Source organism: Stegostoma tigrinum, chromosome 40 (genome assembly GCF_030684315.1).
Source record: "Stegostoma tigrinum isolate sSteTig4 chromosome 40, sSteTig4.hap1, whole genome shotgun sequence".
In the NCBI taxonomy this organism is placed as follows: domain Eukaryota; kingdom Metazoa; phylum Chordata; class Chondrichthyes; order Orectolobiformes; family Stegostomatidae; genus Stegostoma; species Stegostoma tigrinum.
In genome coordinates, this window is record NC_081393.1 from 12726403 (window position 1) to 12748144 (window position 21742).

The following is a 21742-nucleotide window of genomic DNA, read 5'->3' on the forward strand; positions in this document are numbered from 1 at the left end:
AAGAAGCCTTCATTCAAGTCCTGCCTCCTCCAGAGGTGTGCCATACAAGCCTAAACAAGTTGCTTAGTAATATCCACCCTGTGGAATTCAAAGGAGAGATGGAGCACCACTTTTCATCTCAGTACCAAGTTTCTATTCATCAAATTCTCAAATTCCCACCCTGTTTATTCTGCACTTGGTGAACACTGTCACAATAGTTATGCTTTGCACCTTAGATCAGCAGTATGGAAGGTACTTGAGAGGGTATTTCTCCTTGTACAAGAAACTAGCATTATGGGACATAGTCTAAAAATAAAAAATCTCATTTTAACTTGGAGAGAAAGAGAATTTCTTTCTCTGAGGGCTGTTACGGTGTGGAATTTACTTGCCAGAAAACAGTGGAGGTTGGCCCATTGGGTCTATTCAATACTGAGGGTTGTTGATGGATTTTTGGTAAACAGAGGAGTCTAGGGTTATGGGGGACTGACACAAAATGAAGTTAGGACCACACCCATGTCAGCTATGATCTTCTAAAATAGCCTGGAAGGGCTAAATGGCCTACTCCTGCTCCGAAGTCCATTGTATTGACAATAAAGCAAAACAGGAAGTCATGGAGAAATCCTAGCAGATCTGGCAGTGTCAGTGGACAGAGAAACAATCAATACAACTCTTCAGAACTGTTTCAAAGAAGTCCTACTGAACTCTGTACATTGTATTTCTCTCTCCGCAGATGCTGCCAAACCTGCTGAGTTCCTCTGACACTTGGTGTTTGTATTTCGGATCTCTTGTATCTGCAGTACTTGACTTTTATTTCTGCCTCACCAAACTTGAATGCATTGTTCTAAAGTGAGACCGACTTGGCTACTGTCCAGCACTGATTTTGTTTGGAGCTGTTTGTATTGAAGTCACTTTTGGAGCTGAACTGAATGCTTTACATCACTTATTTTATACTATAGAATTGCTTATGGTACCCTCTCCTGAAACTGCAGCATGGCTCATCTCCTGGCTGAATGTAATGTTCCTTTTCATTGAGACAAATTACTAACTACAAAATTGAAAGTGATTCCTTTCACTAATTATAACTTTAAAATTTTCTTCATGAATATTAATGCAAGAAGCATGATTGCCCTGGACTAAGTCTCAATAAATTCAGCTTTGGAAATTATTCTTTCACTTATATGATGAACTATTGCTATAGAATAAAACTTTTTAACATAAAAAAACATATCTGAGGTGTTGCACAACAGATTTAAGAGCAAAGTTATCGCTCACAGAATAAAATGGATGGTAGGGACATGGTTATGAATTTAATTGACTAGAAATGGAAATGAGTGGTTATTGGATAGAGTCATAGAGTCTTACAGCATTGAAATGGAGAATTTTCACTCTGGAGCAGTTTTTGATGTGAATCTCCCAGAGTCAGTATGAAGACCTCTGTTCTTCCTGACTTGTATTAATCACTTAGGCTTTGGTTTACAGGCTACAGTTACTGAAATTGGAGCATTGACAAGTATTGGGCACAGGTTCCTGAAATAGGAGAACAAGTGGCAGATTAAATGGAATGCAAGGAAGTGTGAAGTCATTCATTGTGGTAGGATGATCATAAAGAGAGAATACAAAATACTAGGTACACTTCTGAAGGGAGTACGGGGCAGAGAGACATGCATGTCTCTACACTTTAGTCACTGAAGATGGCAGGGGAGACCGAGCAAATAGTTAAAGTATGCAACATATTAGCTATCTTGAATAGCACTATGTATAAAAGCAAAGAAATTACATTAACTATGAATAAAGCACTGATTTGGCCTTTGGCGTTTTGCACCCAATTCAAGTCAGTCTGTACCGAGGGTGCAGAAAAGATTCTTAAGAATTGTTTGAAATGAAGAGCTTCAGTTACCGAGACATTTTGGAGAAATTGAGACTATTTTCCCTGGAGAAGAGAAATTTAAGAGGATACTTGATTGAAATTTTCAAAATCATGAGGTTTTTGGACAAAATAGTGTGGTAAAACAATCCCTTAGCCAGTCAGGTCTGTGTTCATTTCTCCTTAATTACTCTTATTTGAGTTGAGCACGGGTGTTTCCAACTGATGTTTCTCCCTTCCAAAAACCAAAAGAATTGTCGATGCTGTAAATCTGAAACAAAATCAGAAATTGCCAGAAAAGTTCAGCACGTCAGGCAGCATTTGTGGAGAGAACTCAGAGGTACACATTTTGGGCTAAGTGAATCTTCCTCAGAATCTTTTTTTTTTCTTGTCCACCGTTGTTAATTTCACTGTCACTCCAGATGTTTGATCAGGTATTTTGCTAAAACTTTACCACAGCCATATCACATCCCTCAGTGGCTGCATCTGGCTCAGATTCATCCCACATGGATTCTAAGGCAAGTTTCATCCTTCGTGCTTTGAATCCACCCAGGATCATAGATATCTCAATCAGTTCTGAGGAAGGGTCAGTCGACCTGAAACATTAACTCTAATTTCTTTCTACAGAAGCATTTCCAGCAATTTCTGTTTATGTTTCTTCTTTTCAAATTGACTGCTAAATTCTCCCCTGTTATGATCTCTGTCTTTGAAGTATTTTTATATACTCTGATGTTCATTTGGTCTCGGGTTCTTTCCACCACTGATGGAAGGATCTAGAATAATTGGTTCAGGTAATTGGAAAAAGAAGTAATAAAGGCAGTGGGAAAAATGTTTTCATTCAGCAGGTGGTAAGGATCTGTAACACACTGCCTGAGAGTATGATGGAGGTTGGTTCAATTGAGTTGTTCAAAAGGGAACAGGATTATTTTCTGAATTATATGGGCTAGGTGGAAAAGGCAATTGAGTTACACTTGATAGAATTGCACTATTTAAACAGCTGACACAGAGATGACTGTCCAAATGGGCGCCTTCTTTATATGTATCTCTATGTTCCCCAAGGAAATGCAAGCAACCACAGTAATACTTTAATGTGGTCTAAATTAGGGTTATTTGGTTCAAAACTTTAATTCTTTTTCGCAAAAATCAAAACACTAATTTTAATGAAAACTTGGGACTGATGTGGTTAATTTAAACAAATATTTTTTAAAGGGCTTGTTTCTCAACCCAAAAGATTTAGTTGACTGGCCAGGAAATTGCACGGACGCATTTAACTTGCAGATGTACCTGATCTCATCGATCAGGCACAGTATTAGAGCTACTTAATGATCTACTCTGAACAATAGCTTTCTTCTTATTTGAAGAAATATTTTGCTGCAGTTCAAGCTCACATCATTTGAAAACTGTTGGTGGGTTTTACTTACTAAACTTCTCAGGTTAGAGTGTTCAGATTCTCAATTTGTCACCATGTACTGAACTGGAAGCATGTTTATTAAAATTGATAAATTTCTGCTGTAGCAGACATGAAACTATGCTAGTCACAATTTCCATGACATCCATCATAAGACCCAGCAGAATTACAGAGACGAAGTAAGGAAGGGAGGAATGACAAAGGAAAGGGAAGGACTGCATTGATATGGCACCTTTCACAACATTAGATGGCCTTAAATGCTTCCCAGCCAAAGAAGCATTTTTCCAAATCTAGTCACTGTTGGCATGTCGGATACATGGCAGTCAATTTGTGCTCCGAAAACTCAAGATCAATGTGATAATGAGCACCAAAATTGTTTTGGTGATATTAACTGGGAATTATTGTTAACAAGAGAACTCACCTGCTCTTCAAAAGAGGACCATGGAATCTTTACTTTTGCCCATTAGTGGTTTAATGTCTAAAAGGTGTAGCATTCTGTGAGTAATGCCCTGGAATGTCAGCTTTGTATGTTCATATTCTGGCATGGAACTTGAATTTATAACTTGCTGACTCAGTTGAGAGGACTATCAACTTAGCCACAATGGATATCATTCAAAAACAGCTTCATGATATATGTTTTGATATCTTTATTTCAATTTATAATGTGTTACATCATCACCTTCCACAGGCTATTTCCATTGCAACCAAAGCAATACTGAAATATGATGATGTTGCACTTAAAAACGCTTTGCATGATATCGCTGAATCAATTAGGAAGATGAATCAATCTCTGAAGAAGATGGATAGTAAGTTCATATTGATATTTCATTAGAATGTGTGGAAAAGCAATGGATTAAAAAAATACAAAGGATTGTGAGTGTATTGCTGACAGATAGACACATTGAAGGGTTTGGCAGGTGTCCTTTGATATTTCTCTGGGAGGAATGAACAGGGAGACCTAGGGGTTTTAGCTTATATGTTGGATGATAGGCATCAGAATTCCCTGGTGCTATTTTCAGAATTTATTCTCAGTGTAAAACAGCTTTTAGTTCACTTCTGCATGCTTGTCTGTCTGAACTGCATACTCAGTTCAAATAGTGATAAATAACAGTTTATTTGAATGCTGCTCTGACACAAAACGTTCGCACACAACATTTCCAGTTTGGTGCTAGGCCACAGCCAAACTTCAATCTCAAGTTCAGCAACTGGCTGCATGAATTTTATTCCATGAATGGATTCATTTGATCTTGGGTTTGTTTAATCGCATAGAATTTGTTTCTCTGTCTCTTCCCCAGAGCACGTGGTTCCTGAAACTTTTTATGGAATAATTCGACTCTTTCTTTCTGGGTATGTATTCACTCCTAAACACTGTCTGATTTCCATTAAGTGCAAGTGCAACACATAAGCAGCTCATTCAGCTCAACATGTCCACATGAATATTGATTCATTATATAAACAGTAATCCTAATCTCATGTGCCTCTCTGTTCCTGTCTTTATGGAAATGTGGTGAAGGCAAGTTCAAACGAGGCATTCAAGATTGATGCTAAATATTTATTAAAATCCTCTCCAATTTCTTAGTTTCCCATTATTATTGCCCCAGCATTATTTTCCAAATGGCATATGTTCACTTTGGCTTCTCTCTTCCTTTTCATGTGTGAAGGTACTCTTGCTGTCAGTCTTGACGTTACTTGCAAGTTTACCCTTGAAGTTTATTTTCTGTCTCTGTTTCATTTTTGGTCATATTTTATTGGTTTTTTGCCACGTTGTACTTTTTTTTCTTTCAATCTTATGCTATCCTTAACTTCTGTGATTAACCATAACAGACTTATCCCTTTCCAATAATCCTTCTTCTGGGTATTGGTTAGTTCAGGTGGCTGGACAGCCAGTTTGTGATACAGTGATGCCAACAGTATGGATTTAGTTCCCACACTGACTGACTGACTGAATTTATCATTAAGGACTCTACTTTTCAACCTCTCTCCTCACCTGAGACATGGTGACCCTCTGGTTAAACCACCACCAGTCGTCTCTCTGTGATGAGACAACAGCCATATGATCTGTTAAGACTGTGATGACACATTCCTCAGGAGTATGTCTTCACAGTGAGCAATAAACCATTTGCTTAAAAGTCTGACATGGTTCCTCAACCATTTTTGCTGCTAAACTACTTATCCATGTAGGTCTGCCTTTTTAATTACCCTTATTTAAGTTGAGCATGGTTGTTTCCAACCCAAGTTCGTCCCTTTCAAAATGAATGCCTAATTCCACAATATTATGGCCACTGTTTCTGAAGGGATTTTTTTCAAACTGTGGCATCATTTATGAATAAGGTATAGAGCTGGATGAACACAGCAGGCCAAGCAACATCAGAGGAGCAAGAAAGCTGACATTTCAGGCCTAGACCCTTTTTCAGAAATGGGGGAGGGAAAGGGGATTCTGAAATAAGTAAAGAGAGAGGGGGAGGTGGATGGAAGATGGCTAAAAGAGCAGATGGGTGGAGAGGAGACAGACAGGTCAAAAAGGTGGGAGAGGAGCCAGTAAAGGTACTCACCTTTAGGTGGAGAGTTGGGGAGCGGATAGGTCAATCCAAGGAGACAGACTGGTCAAGGGGGCAGGATGAGGCTATAAGGTAGGAGATGGGGCTGGAGCTTGAGGTGGAAAGAGGGGATAGATGGGAGGAAGGACAGGTTAGTGAGGCGGGGACAAGCTGGGCTGGTTTTGGGATGCGGTCGGGGGTGGAGAGATTTTGAAGCTTGTGAGTCCACATTAATACCATTGGGCTGCAGGGTTCCCAAGCAGAATTTGAGGTGCTGTCCCTGCAACCTTCAGGTGGCATCATTGTGGCACTGCAGGAGGCCCAGGATGGACATATCGTTTAAGGAATGGGAGAGGGAGTTCAAATGGTTCATGACTGGGAGGTGCAGTAGTTCCGTGCGAACCAAGGGAAGGTATTCTGCAAAGAGGTCCCCAAGCCTCCGCTTGGTTCTCCTCTACATCGGGGATACCACGTGGAGGATTGGGGGCCGCTTTGCGGAACACCTACGGTCAGTTCGCACTAAACAACTGCACCTCCCAGTCAACCATTTCAACTCCCCCTCCCATTCCTTAGATGATATGTCTATCCTGGGCCTCCTGCATTGCCACAACAATGCCATATTCTCCCATATGCTCCAACATCTTGCTAATAACGTGTAGCACAAAACTCCAGACAGTATCTAATCTGTGGGTATGGGTTCAGAGGTAAACACTTTATGAACTGAAGCCTGTCTTTCATTCATTTTGATCATTGTTGATCTGTTCCTTAGCATCCATTTAACCCTCTTTGTCCCACATCACTTAAAAACATTTTAATTTGGAAAATTCTAATTGACCCAGAAAGCATAGAACATAGAGCAGTACGGGCCTTTCAGCCCACTGTTGTGCCGACCTGTTGTCCTACTAAGATCAAACTACCCTGTATAGCCTGCGTTATACTATCCTCCATGTGCCTATCCAAGAGTCGCTTAAGTCTTTAAAGTATCTGACTCCACTACCACTGCTGGCAGTGCATTCCACACGCCCACCGCTCTCTGAGTAAAGAACCTCCCTCTGGCATCTCCCCTCTGTCTACCTCCAATCACCTTATAAGACTTTTAGGGAATTGTGTTCTGGATAGCCACGCGCACTTGTACTAAAAATTGCTTCCTTCTTTCACCCTTCCAGGCTCAGCTCAAATTTTAAGGTTATACCCTCCCTTTCTGCTGGAAATCCTTTGTCTATATTGATTGTGTCATGTACCTCAATCTTAATACTGTACTTCAACTGAGTCATCCCTCAAGTCCTAAAATTAAGGGAATAAAAGTTGAGTTTATATATCTTGTTCACAATTTTAAATCTTTTGAGACATGGTATGACTGTGATTTCTCAATCACTGACCATTCCATTCCCTGCCCCCATGAAATCACTTACTTACAATCCTGCCATCTCTGACCAAATTTATATCTCTGATATCATGAATTCACCCTGAACCTTGGGCAGAAGCTATCTTCATTTGGAGTGACTTTAATACAAATGAAATGGAGTAATATTGAGTCAAATCATTTGAGAAACTGAACATCATGACGTTTTTGCATTCTAATTTATAGTAAACTGTTAAATAACCGAACAGAGTTGCACATTCATGAATTATGAGATCCCTAGCACTTGAGCAGATCTCAATTTTATGTTCCAGTAATAAGACTTGTGAGAATACACAAAAGATTTACTGTAAAGTGATACAATAATTATATTGCTTTCTGAAAGAGGTTATGGTAAGCTTACCAGCACAGCAAAATGATGTTGGATTTATTTCTACCTGGATGTTGCTTGCCTTGTCTTCGGCTTCATAGATTTCTCTGCTTCAATATATAAAACACAAAAGTATAAAACCCTGCAACTTGACAGCCAAAAATGTTCCAGATCCAAGATCTTCAAAAGGTCCTCCAGTGATTTAATGCAGAAATGCCGTGTGTTACATGTTCTCAGAAAATTATTTTTATTGCTTTCCTCCCTCAACCTCTGTATCAAACAACTTGTCATTTTTAGGTGAATTCACAGGTGAGCTGACAGAGTGCGACTTAGGATGGGAGAAGGCTGAGTGAGGAAAGGTGTCAGTATTGAATCAGAAGTGGGATTGGGCAAGGCTGGAGACAGTTGGAAGTTGTTCTGGGAAAGGTGGAGTTCAAAGGGGAATGGGAACACAAATGGGGAGTGAAGAGGTGGAATTCATAAAAGAACTATTCAGTCAAACTGCGAATACAAAAGTGCAGTTACTTAGCAATCCAAGAAACTTTCAGAATGACTACGACAGATGGGAATCCTTTTCCCTTTGGACAAACTTAAAGAATATTTCAGGACTTTGCCTGGATACTCAGTCGGACATAAACATATCCAGACATGGCAAAGACCAAAGCTCTGGTCAGACCACATTTTAAATATTATGAATAGCTTTGGGCCTTGTATCTAGATATAGATGTTTCCACTCATCGGAGAGATCAAGACCCAAACGCACAGCCTCAGTGAAAAGATGACCCTTTAGAACTGAGACAAGGAGGAATTTATTCAGTCAAGTGGTGAATCCCTGCAATTCATTGCGAAAGAAGGCAGTGGAGGACAAGTCATCATGTGCATTTAAGACAGAGATAGGTTCTTGTTTAGTCAGGAAATCAAAGCTTTTGGAAGAAGGCAGGTGAATGGGGTTGAGAAACATGTCAGCCATGGTTAAATGGCAGATAACAAGGTGTAGAGCTGAATGAACTCAGCAGGCCAAGCAGCATCTCAGGAGCACAAAAGCTGACGTTTTGGGCCTAGACCCTCCATCAGAGAGGGGGATGGGGAGAGGGTTCTGAAATAAATAGGGAGAGGGGGGAGGCGGACTGAAGGTGGATAGAGGAGTAGATAGGTGGAGAGGAGAGTATAGTTAGGGAGGGGATAGGTCAGTCCGGGGAGGACAGACAGGTCAAGGAGGCAGGATGAGGTTGGTAGGTGGGAAATGGAGGTGCAGCTTGAGGTGGGAGGACCAGATAGGTGAGAGGAAGAACAGGTTAAGGAGGTGGGAACGAGCTGAGGTGGTTTTGGGATGCAGTGGGAGGAGGGGATGAGCTGGGCTGGTTTTGGGATGCAGTGGGGGAGGGGGAGATTTTGAAGCTTGTGAACTCCACATTGATACCATTGAGCTGCAGAGTTCCCAAGTGGAATATGAGGTGCTGCTCCTGCAACCTTCAGGTGGCATCATTGTGGCACTGCAGGAGGCCCATGATGGACATATTGTCTAAGGAATGGGAGGGGGAGTTAAAATGGTTCGCGACTGGGAGGTGCAGTTGTTTATTGCAAACCGAGTGGAGGTGTTCTGCAAAGCGGCCCCCAAGCCTCTGCTTGGTTTCCCCAATGTAGAGGAAGCCACCCCAGGTACACTGGATACAGTATATTACATTGGCAGATGTGCAGGTGAACATCTGCTTAATATGGAAAGTCATCTTGGGGCCTGGGGTGGGGGTGACAGAGGAGGTGTGGGGGCAAGTGTAGCACTTCCTGCGGTTGCAGCGGAAGGTGCTGGGTGTGGTGGGGTTGGAGGGGTGTGGAGCGGACAAGGGAGTCACAGAGAGTGGTCTCTCCGGAAGGCAGACAAGGGTGGGGATGGAAAAATGTCTTGGGTGGTGGGGTTGGATTGTAGATGGCAGAAGTGTCGGAGAGTGATGCGTTGTATCCGGAGGTTGGTGGAGTGGTATGTGAGGACGAGATGGGATTCTCTTAAGGCGGTTATTGTGGGGGCGGGGTGTGAGGGATGTGTTGCAGAAAATGCGGGTGACACGGTCAAGGGCGTTGACCACTGCGGGGTTGGAAGTTGTGATCCTTGAAGAACGTGGACATTTGGGATGCGCGGGAATGGAATGCCTCATCCTGGGAGCATATGCGGTGGAGGCGAAGGAATTGGGAATACGGGATGGAATTTTTGCAGGGGGGTGGGTGGGAGGAGGTGTATTCTAGGTAGCTGTGGGAGTCGATGGGCTTGAAATGGACATCACTTTCTAGCTGGTTGCCTGAGATGGAGACACAGGTCGAGGAAGGTGAGGGATGTGTTGGAGATGGCCCAGGTGAACTAGAGGTTGGGGTGGAAGGTGTTGGTGAAGAGGATGAACTGTTCGAGCTCCTCTTGGGAGCAAGAGGTGGCGCCAATAGAGTCATCAATGTAATGGAGGAAGAGGTGGGGTTTGGGGCCAGTGTAGGTGCGGAAGAGGGACTTCCACGTAACCTACAAAGAGGCATGCATAGCTGGGGCCGATGCGGGTATCCATGGCCACCCCCTTTGTCTGTAGGAAGTGGGAGGAATCAAAAGAGAAGTTGTTGAGGGTGTGGACGAGTTCAGCTAGGTGGATGAGGGTGTTAGTGGAGGGGGACTGGTCGGGCCTGGAAGAAGCGGAGGTCCTTAAGGCCATCTGCATGAGGAATGCAGGTGTATAGGGACTGGACATCCATGGTAAAGATGAGATGCTGGGGACCAGGGAGTTGGAAGCTCTGGAGGAGGTGGAGAGCGTGGGTGGTGACACGGATGTAGGTGGGGAGTTCCTGGACAAGGGGGATAAAATGGAGTCCAGATAGGTGGAGATGAGTTCGGTGGGACAGGAGCAGGCAGAGACAATAGGTCGAGCAGGGCAGGCGAGTTTGTGGATTTTGGGAATGAGATAGAAACGGGCAGTGCGGGGTTGGGGAACAATGAGGTTGGAGGCTGTGGGTGGGAGGTCACCTGAGGTGATGAGGTCATGGATGGTTTTGGAGATGATGGCTTGGTGCTCAGGGTGGGGTCATGATCTAGTGGGCAGTAGGAGGTGGTGTCGGAGAGTTGGCATTTGGCCTCGGTGATGTAGAGGTCAGTGCACCATACTACCGCTATGCCTCCCTTGTCTGCGGGTTTGATGGTGAGGTTGGGGTTGGAGTAAAGGGAGCGGAGGGCTGCCCATTCTGCAGGGGAGAGGTTGGAGTGGGTGAGAGGAGTGGAGAGGTTGAGGCGGTAAGCTTGGCCTCTGTGTTCATCCAGCTCTACACCTTGTTATCTCAGATTCTCCAGCATCTGCAGTTCCTACTATCTCTGAAACAAGGTTAAATGGCAGTTCAGACTTGATGGGGTAAATGACTGAATTCTGCTCCTAAACCTTATGATCTGATCAAAATTGCTCACAGTATTCCAGGTCTGATCTCAAGACTACTTGTACGGTTGCAACAAGACTTGCGTAGTCTCATATTCCAACACCCTTGAAACAAAGGTCAATATTACATTAGCCTTCCTGATTACCTGCTTCACCTATATGCTACCTTTTTGGTTTTGTACACAACTATCTCCTCGTCCCTTTGTGTCACAGCTTCCTGCACTTTTTCCACATTTAAGTAATATTGTGTTCTTTCATTCTCCCTTCCAAAATGATCAACTTTGCATTTTTCCACACACAACTCTACTTGCCAACTTATTGTGCATTTATTTAATCTGTTAATATCTCTCCGTGAATTGTCTGTGTCCCTTTCACAACCTGCCTCTCCACCTATTTTTGTGATGTCTGCAAATACGGCTACAGTGAATTCACTTCTTTCCTCCAAGTTATTAATATATATTGAAAACAGTTGCAGTCCCAGCACTGATTCCTGTGGAACCCTGCCAATCATAGACTGTCAACCTGAAAAGGAAGCCCTTATCTCAAGAAATCAGTGTTGGAGGTAGTATATTGCCATGGATAGAGAATTAGCTCATGGGTGTCTCCTACCCATGAGCTAATTCTCTATCCATGGCAATATACTACCTCCAACACTGATTTCTTGACTTATGACCTAGCCTGTTGTGATTACCTTGACAAACACATTTTGGAAGCCCAAATACAACACATCTGTCAGTTCCCCTTGAATTAGTCCAACACAATTTCCTCTTGAGGAAGCCTTGCTGACTCTGCTTCATCTGACTATGATTTGCTGATGTTCTGCTATTACTTCTTTAATAATTGATTTTTATGCTTTTCCAGCAATAGATGTTAGACCAAATGGTCATATTTACTGGCTGCTTGCCTCCCTCCCTTTTTGAATAGAATCACGTTAGCAGTTTTCTAATCTTTAGTACATCTCCAGAGTCCAATGACTTTGACCCTGTGCCCCGTGAATTTGTCCTGCACTACTACTTCAGTGATGGTGATGGTCCTTAATTCCTCCCTACTATTCTCTTATTATTGGAACCTTCAAAGTATTTTCCACTAAAAAAATGATGAAAACAATTTAACTCCTCTGCTGTTTGCTTGTTTCCCTGATCCTTGTATGTTACATGCTGACACAGTGGTTAGCAATAGTGCCTCACATCACGAAGGGACCTGGGTTTGATCCCAACATTGGGTGACTGCCTGTGTGGGTTTCTTCTGGGTGCTCTGTTTTCTTCCCAAAGTCCAAGGATGGGCAGGCTAAATTGCCCATAGTGTCCCGGGATGTGCAGGCTCAGTGGGTAATGCAGGGTTATAGGGTATGGGTCTGGCATACTCTTCAGAGGGCTGATGGGGACTTGATAGGCCAAATGGCCGCCTCCAAAGCTATAAGGACTCTGATCATTATCTTAAACCATCTCTCCAGATTCATTTTCAAAAGGGCTTAAGTTCACTTTGATCTCTCTTTTCCCTTGGTTACTTATAAAGAAATTATTTTTGCTAGTTTTTCTATTCCTCGCTAGTTTACCTTCATTGTTTATTGTCTCCCTGTCTTTATGTCCTTTTTCATCCTCCTTTGCTGGATTGAGTTTCTCCCGGTCTTCAGGGATGTCACTGACTTTGGCCTCCTTTTTTTGCTTTTTCTTTAAACTTAATACTCTCCTTAACTTCCTTGATTTGCCATGATTGGTTTACCCTCGCAGAATCTTTCCTCCTGACTGGGACATATTTTTGCTGAGAGACATGAATTACCTCATGAAATGTCTGCCACAGCTTGCTTCATGTCATTCCTGCTTATCCATTCACTCATTTGCTTCAGTGAAATCAACCCTCATTTCATCATATCTTTTATTTAAGTTAAATACAGTTGCTTCCAATGCAAGTTTCTCATTCTCACACTGGATATTAAATACAATCATATTATGATCAGTACCTTCAAGGGGATCTCTTACTCTTAAGTTATTTATTAAACATGCTTCATTCCCCATTATCCGATCAAAGATAGCCAGCTCCCTGGTTGGCTGAATAATTCAGGAAATACTCTGTGCATTCATTGTTGTAGCTACCCTTTCAAGTTGACTAATCCTATCAACAAGATTAAAGTCACCCAAAATTATTTCTTTATTCTTTTCATATGTTCCTAATATTTTTGATTTGCAGCCTTTCCTATAGATTGGTTACTGTTTGGTAGGAAGACTGTACAGATCCCTAATGTTGTCTTTCTATTGTTGGTTTTTTCACATCCACCATGTGGACTCTTCACCATGTGAGCCCAGATCATTCTCTCTTAACTGTCCTCATCTTGTTTCTTATTAACAATGCTGCCCTGCCAACTTTTCCATTTCTCCTGTCTCTCCAAAAGATCAAATATCCCTGAATGTTAAGGTCACAATTTTGATTTCCCTCGAACCATGTTTCTGCAATGGCTATGAGATCATATTCATTTGCCTTTCAGTTGTTGTCAGTTGGTCTACCTTATTGCAATGTTTCATACATTAAGATACAAAGCCTGAAATTTTGCTTTATGATTGAATTTCCCTGCACTTTTATTGATTCTAAGTACATTATGACATTCACACATTCTGTCCCATGTGTTATTTTCTCCTAACAATCAAACCCATCACTAACCTGCAATCTTAGCTTCTCCTTTACTTCTGATTTTATAATTTCCCATGATGCTAAACCCCACCCCTAGCCCCCAACAGTTTAATTTAAAGTCTTACTTGCAGCCCTGCTTTGTGATTGGCCAGGACTCGGGTCCCAGCATGATTTTGATGGAGCCTGTCCCATTGGAACACTCCCTTCTTCCTCAGTACTGCTGTCAATATCCATGAATTCTATTCCATTTCTGCCTTACCAATCTTTGAGCCATGCATTTAACTCTTTAATCTTGTTCAGTTTGTTCCAATTAGTTTATGGTTTAGGTTGTAATCTAGACATTATTACCTTTTTTAGTTTTGATTTTTAAATTTATCCTCTGGCTACTCTCATTCCTTCTTAGTACCTGTATGGATAGTGCGTACCTTGACCATAGCAACTGGATCTTTCCACTTCTACGGTGACCTTGAATATCTTGCAGCCTGCAAGAGGTGATTGTGTGCACTGGTGTGGTGGGTAGTAAGTACCATGCCAATGAATGCGTATAGCCACTTTACAAAGTTTCTGTTACAGAAGAAGGCTGTGAAATAGACTTCTTTCTAATGATCTGGTGGTTGTTTAAGAACCAACACAGGCTCTATATCAGTGCCATTCCTGAAACATGCAGTTCCAGATGTCCAAGAGTCAGGTGGAGACAGTTGGGAAGTTGCAGTCACAAACAGCAATGTGGAGCTAGTGGAACACAGCAGGCCAGGCAGTTTCAGAGGAGCAGGAAAGTTGACATACCATCAACGTCAACTTTTTTTGCTCTTCTGATACTGCCTGGCCTGATGTGTTCCTCCAACATCTCACTGTGTATTGACTCTGACTCCAGCAACTGCAGTTCTTGCTATCTCTGGGAAGCTGAAGTTTTTTGTTCACAGATAGTGAACAGTGATCTTGACAGCCTATGAAAATCAGAACAATCATGTGGAGATGTGGAGAAGGTAAGACTCATATTCGACTAAAATCCATGTCTCCTTCCAGAATATGAATGTGATTGAGCAGAATTTCGAGAAAGGACATTAAAGAGTAAGCCTGATACATCAAAAAAATTGAATCACAAATAAATTGATTGCGCTCCATGGACCATTTTCAAAGCCAAGTTAAAAACAGTTGCCTCACCGAGTTGAATGAACAGGTTATGTGCTATGATTCATGTCACTTTTTTATTTGCAGATGGATGGATAATCCAGCCTTTCCGGAAGGTTTATTGTATGAAGGAGTGTGGGATAAACCTAGGCTTTTCTCAGGTGGGAGTGCCGCACAAAGTTCCACTTTGCAGTCCTTTGACGCGTTTTTGAGGATACATCATGAGGAAGAGAGCGGTAAGCGATGTCCATAACATTAAACACAGTGCTCTTATCGCACGATCCAGTTTTTATTATGGAAAGTCATCTGCAGTATCTGTAAAACTTACAAATGTGCTTTCTTGTAGCTTATATAAAATTGTGTAAAACCTGCTCAAATGTAGCTATTACCTTCTGAGGAGTATAATTAAAATTAATGAATATGTTCCCAATTTTGATATCCAATTTGACGTGTAATTCTTGTTACAGCTGAATTCCTGCACCGGATGAGGGATTACATGCCTCCTTCCCACAAGGCTTTTATCCAATTAATCGCCTCAGGACCGTCTGTGCGAGAGTACATCATGCTCAGCAGAAATCCGCCTCTCCGTGAGCTGTACAATGATTGCATAGCTGCGCTTGTTGATCTGAGGAACTATCACATCACAGTCGTCACTCGGTATATCACGATAACTGCAGTCAAAGCAAAAGAAGAGAAAGCCAAGCTAAATAGCTCAGCAATTTTTTTAAAGAAAGCTCCAGATTCCTTAGCAGAAAGGGGAACGGGTGGATCAGGAATCATGTGTTTGCTTAAAAGTGTCCGAGATTCGACTAAGAAAGTAATGATCGATAACATTTGATGTGATCAACGGAGATTAATTCATTTATTATGTTAAAATATCTAACTAATATATAATTCTTTAGGAAGCTAGGCAGCTTATTTATTGGTTAAATGGGAAGTAACAGTGAAATCTTCAAATATCAGCAGCAATCATTGACATTTTCACTATAGTAGCAACACTGACATTAACTACTTCTAAAATTTCTTGCTGGGCATGTGGGTGTTGCTGGCAAGGCCCGCATCTGTTGCTCTGTCCCTAATCAGCTTGATACAATTACATAACGCATAAAAACAAGCATCGAGCTGAACACTGAATTGGTAACAGAGATTTAATAGCTTTCACTTTGACATAACCAAATGTAGTTAAAATAATTCTGTTTCTTCATGTTGTTTCAGGAAGGACATAAAATCATAAGACCTAGGAGCAGAGGTAGATCATTCAGGCTATTGAGTCCACTCTACCATTACTGATCTGACAATCCTCAACTCCACCTATATCCTGTATTCCATAACCTGGATTCACTTAATGATTAGAAAAATGTCTTCTCAGCCTTGAACATATGTAATGGCCCAACCTCAACATCTTTCTGTTGAGAGATCCTCAGATTCCCCACCCTCAGAAAAAAATTCCTATCTCTGTCTTAAACAGGCAACTTCTTCCTTTGCGGTGATACACTTTGGTCCTAGATTCTCTCAGAAGGGGAAGTAACCTCTCTGCATCAACACAATTATAGTATCATAGGGGTTTCCAGCATGGAAACAGGCCACTTGGCCCAACTTGTCCAGGCCATCCAGTTTAATTAAGCTAGTCCTATTTTCCTGCATTTAGTCCATATCCTTCCTTACCTATCCAATCCATATACCTATCCAAATGTTCCTTTAAATGACAAAATTGTACTCCCCTCCATCACTTCTTCTAGCAGACTGGTCCACTCACCACCGTCTGTTTGAAAAATTGTCTCTCTATACCCTTTTCTATTTCTCCCTTCTCGCCTTAAACCTTAGCCTTTTTCATTTGCTGCCCTAAGCATGGGGAAAAGCTGTTGGCCATCTACGTTTATCTATGTCTTTCGTGATTTTATAGACCTCCTATTAGGGCATCCTCAATCTCCAACATTCCAGGGAAAATAGCCTCAGCCTGTTCAGCCTCTCCTTATAACTTAAACCTTCCAGTACAGATAGCATCCTCGGACTAAGGGAGAAAACACAGATTTAAGAGAGGTACAAGCAGGTAGTGAATTAATGTTTAACGTTGTAATGATGTTGATCTGGAACTCCTTGTCTCTGCAGATGGTCGATGTGCAGACAATCAATTTATTCTGAAAGGAAATTGAATGAAATTGAGAAAAATAGGGTTACATACGTGAATAGCCCAGACAGAACAAAAAGGGAAAGAATGGTCCTGGCAGAAGACTAGAAAGGGAAAGGGAAGTGAAACAGTTTGAATTACAATTAATAGTAGGAGATAAAGAAAAGGAAATGATGGCTCTAGCAGAAGGGAGCAAGAGAGTTTTTGAACTTCAGAAGTTGGAAATAAAAGTCGACTTCAAATGGTGAAAATAGAGGTGAAAAGTAGTAGTGATGAGGACATGATGGAGAGCAATCCCATTAGAGCCAATGGCCTGGTGGGGATCTTTTTAAATATGTCCAAGCCAAAGTTTGACAACAATTATGTTGGAGCTTTTCTCATTTCATTTGACAAAGTGGCTAAATATGTGAAATAGGTATTGATGATCCAAACAAAGTTGGTAGGTAGAGCTAGTGAGGTATTTGCATCACTATCAGAGGAGGTATATGGGGAGTATGATGAGGTGAAAAATGCCATCTTAAGTGCATTAAAGTTAGCACCAGAAGCTGACCAACAACACTTTAGGAATCCAAGGAGGGAACCTGGTCAAATATACAGTACGTTTAAAAGAATTAAACAACGTAATTTTGATAGATGGATAAGGGCATTGAGAATAGATCAAACATATGACAATCTTGGAGAGACAATTGTTTTGGAGGAATTCAAATATTCACTTGCTAAACTAGTGAGAACTCTGGCAGAAGATGGGAAAATTTAATACTGCAAGATTTGCAATGGAAGTGGCAGATGATTGAATTGTTTCATAACTCAAATGTTGGCTTCCAACATCAATTTCAATCTAGTAAGGGATATAAACTGAGGAAAAGATAAACCCTCAGGTGGTAACAGAAACGGAAATCTCATTGAAGGTAGTAAAGATGGCTTACCAAAAGGTAAAAAGGAAACCTGAGGGAAAGTTCAGGTGTTTTCACTGCAATAAAGTAGGTCGCATGAAGTTGGAATGTTGCTGATTTCGACAAAGTACTGGGAAGATGGATGTGGAAAAACAGGATAAGCCAGTCAGTTTCATTGAAATGGTAAAGAAAAGCACAGTGGAAGCGAATAAGCTGCAAAAGAATATACAGCCTGATCACGTCAGTTGAGAAGAAAGTTCCAGATCTCTCTAAAGAATTTACTCACATGGGTAAGGTTTCCTCATGTATGCCAGAAGGAGCAGGTGAAGAAATTTAAGAATTTAAGAGCTTCAATAACAAGTCAATCTTTGGTGAAAGGTGAGCAGATACGTGACTTAGAAGGAATATTGCCACAAAAAATGGTAATATGCAGAATTCATAGTATGAAGAGTACTGTTCCATCATATCAAGTGAGGTTGGAAGGTCTGAAAGAAAGTGGTGAAGTGCAGGTGGAATAATAGAGAAATTCTTGGTTCCAGAAGTACAGGTTATCCTTGGTAATGACACAGCTGGATCACGGATATGAGTGATGCCTATTGTGGTTGAAAAGCCAGTAGAACATCAGACAACTGAGGTGTCAGAAGTATATTGTGGGATTTTTCTTGACTGTGTGGTAACAAGGTTACAAAACCACGGATTGAAGCAGGAGAAGAAATCAAAGAGTAAAGATAAGGAAGTTGAAGTCCAATTTGTTAGAAATGAGGTTTGATCAAATGGTTGAGAAAAAACAAGAACAGGTGGAGGATAAAGTGGATATTTTTAGTTCAGAGAAGTTGGCTGAATTACAATACAAACAGGAAAACGGAAGTAATTATATCAAAAAACACACACAGAATCTGAGTCTATCTCAGAATGTTATTATCTTAAAAAGAGAAAATGGAGACCATTACACATTCAGACAGATGAAAACTGGGCAGTTGTTCATCACGCTTATTACAGGCGGTTTGCAGAAAGGAGGTTTTGCAGGTAGTACACAAATTACCAGTAGGAAACCATTTGGGAGTAAGGAAAACCCAAAATACAAAAATATTTTTATTAGTCTGGACTGCAAAAGAATGTGGTTGAATTTCAAGCTCTACCATCCCGACTTGGAAATGTATCATCATTCGTTCACTGTCACTGGGTCAAAATCCTGCTACCCCCTCCCTCAGGACATTGTGCATTAACCCACAGCACATGGACTGCAATCGTTCATGAAGGCAGCTCACCATCACCTTCTGAAAGTCAATTAGGGATGGGCAATAAATGCTGGCCAGCCAGCAGCACCCACATCCCATTAGTGAAGAAAAACAAATTCAACTAAGGCCATTACTACTATCTCTTATGATTGCTCTCAAATTGTTCATGTGATGTGCTAGCAGCACGCAATGATTATGATCCAATGCACATCAATAAAAATGCCCATTTCAGGCATGATCTCAGGTGTTTTTCCAAATCTGGGCAGTTTGGACTGAAGCTTGATCTGCATGTGGCTTCCTTTCAAGTGTTTAACTTGCAAGATCAACTGTGATGCAACTGGCTGATTTTTTTTTTGTCCGATCATCCAGAGATAGTAGGAACTGCCAATGCCAAAGAATCTGAGATAACAAGTTGTAGGGCTGGATGAAAGCAGCAGGCCAAGCAACATCAGAGAAGCAGGAAAGGTGATGTTTTGGGTCTGGACACTTCTTCAGAAATGAAGAAGCGTCAGCTTTCCTGCTCCTCTGATGCTGCTTGACCTGCTGTGTTCATCCAGCTTGACACCTTAGTTATCTAGCATTTTAGGGTGAGATTGGTGACTTACTCCCTGACGAGGCAAAGGAGATTTAATATATTAACCTGGGACTCATAAGTGACATTTGTTTTCTTTGCTATGTCTGAAAAAAGATTGGAATGTGGATAAGAGGATGCTCACAGCATAATGACAATCAAGCATAATGACAATCAATCCTTCTGCACGGTTTTGTGTTTTGCTTGAGTCGAATAACTGAGGCAGATCTCTCCTTCCGTAACTCTAATAAAATTATCGTAAAAGCTATACTCAGTCTCCAGCAGTTGCTTGTTTACAAATCAAGACAACAGAGGCAAGAACGAAAAGCTGCCATTTTGTTGCATTGCAGAGGAATTTTGCACTGTCAGAGATGATGTCTTTTGGAGGGCAACTTAATCTGAGGCTCGGTCAGGAGAATGCAAAAGATCCTGCAGTTTTGATATGAAGAAAAGCAGAGGGCTTGTCCCACTTGTCATGACCAATACTTAACTGCCAACCAACATTTCAAATACAGTATTTATTCATCATCTCATTGCTGCTTAGTGTTGGAATTGTACAGGGGTTAGAGCAGTGATTTGTAGCAGATTTGGATGACAAGTCTGGTGAGGCTGGTCTTGACACTGGGAGCATTTTGTTCCATCTTTTGTACTTTTCACAAGCGTTGCCATAAATTTCTCAAAATGCAGTAATGAGTTGCCAATGAATAGGAATTAGTGCTCATCAAACACATTGTTAAGACCCAGCACGCTTCATTAATATTCATATTTCTTTCTCACTAAACTTGCCATACATGCAAAATGTCATGAAACTCAACATGGAAACCAGAGTGGATACAGAGTGTCAAGTTCAGCTCACCACTTGTTCTAAGGGACTGCCATGCTGGACGTCAGGTACCAATATCTCAGGCATTGGTCACATGCATCCATGACCACAGATATTGGCATTTAATATGTGCCACCCTTGAAGAAACTTTACAGTATACATTTCCTCTCCCCTTAGAGGTCACTTCAGCATTTGAATGCTGCAGTGCCAGCTTTTATGTAACACTGCAGCAAGGTCAGTATGTGCTTGGTGGGGGGTGGAGACACCCGGCTCACAGACATCATTCTGAGGCATCCCCAGGCTCTTTGCTCCCTGCCATAGCACACACTCATTTTCAGCCTTGCTGGATGCTCACTTCATCCCTGCCTTACACAGCCAATGCTTTGCTGTTTTATGCTTTTTTGCCCTCAGCCAGCAATACCAGATTTATATTACTTCTGCCTTGCCTTGCCATTCAGCACAAACGAAAGGATGGAAGGTGTCATGGCTCTCAGCTGGTCTCTGTCAAGGGGACAGCTTTCAATCAGAGTATTTTGTCCTCCACTTTTAATTTTGGGAGAAGAGGAAATTCTGTGATGGCACCACACCATGCAGCAGGACCTCCAGGTTCCAGCCTGTAATGGGGGGAGGGTGTTGATTTCCTCCTGTCTCCCCTGTCTGGCGCAAATGTCAGGAATTGTGCAGAGCACCTCCAGACTGACAGTGCTTTTCCAGATGCACAAAAGGCATTTAAAGATGGCACAGGCACAAGAGCTATTAGTAAATATCTGCAGACTGGCGACATGTGGTAACATGGGGCCAGAATTGAGGGAAAGTCAGGAAGCTAATGAGACAAGTTTGGTAAGACATGGAAGAAAACTCACTTCTCTCCAAAACCCGATGCAACTTGAACTTGCTCAAAGAACATTCAGCCCACAACATTTCACAGGACAGAAAGATGTGGCCCATCGCGTCCATGCCGGTCATCAAGCACCGAACTACTCAAGTCCCAGTTTTCAGCACGAGGCTGGTAACGTTGAAGGAAATGGTGTTTTAAGTGTTTTTTCAAATACTCGCTAAATATTGTGATAGTTCCCCCATCTTTTAGGCACTGAGTGGTTGTGGGACCTTGGGGTAAGCAAGTTGACTGTGGGTTTAATTTTCTAAAAGGTGAGGGCACTTCAATAGTGTTTTGTTGGCTACACAGTGGCACAGTGGTGGTGAAACGTAAATGCAAGTCGTTCAACTCTTTAACTGCATTGGTTTCAGGAAATCCGTCCGGAAAGCATGCGTTGACAGATTTTCAGCGGAGGAAAAAGGAAGGAGAATTTAGGGAGGGGGTGGACAGTACATCTCGTACGAAAGTGGAATAGACGTTTTCCAATTAACCTGTTCAGCGGTTTGTTTTGTGTGGGGCAGGTGGGGTATGCAATTGCAGTTG

General features: G+C 41.8%; 1 protein-coding gene across 2 annotated transcripts in view; it reads left to right on the plus strand.

Annotated features, from left to right (window-relative positions):
• Positions 1 to 19767, plus strand: part of ido1 (indoleamine 2,3-dioxygenase 1) — a 57326-nt gene extending 37559 nt beyond the window's left edge. For both annotated transcript variants that reach the window (XM_048522709.2, XM_048522710.2), the window contains 4 exons: positions 3940 to 4057; positions 4547 to 4598; positions 14757 to 14905; positions 15137 to 19767. In XM_048522709.2, coding sequence (XP_048378666.2) covers positions 3940 to 4057; positions 4547 to 4598; positions 14757 to 14905; positions 15137 to 15507 — 690 coding nt within the window. In that variant the 3' untranslated portion in view covers positions 15508 to 19767. The remainder of the gene's footprint in view (positions 1 to 3939; positions 4058 to 4546; positions 4599 to 14756; positions 14906 to 15136) is intronic.
• Positions 19768 to 21742: the final 1975 nt, after the last annotated feature.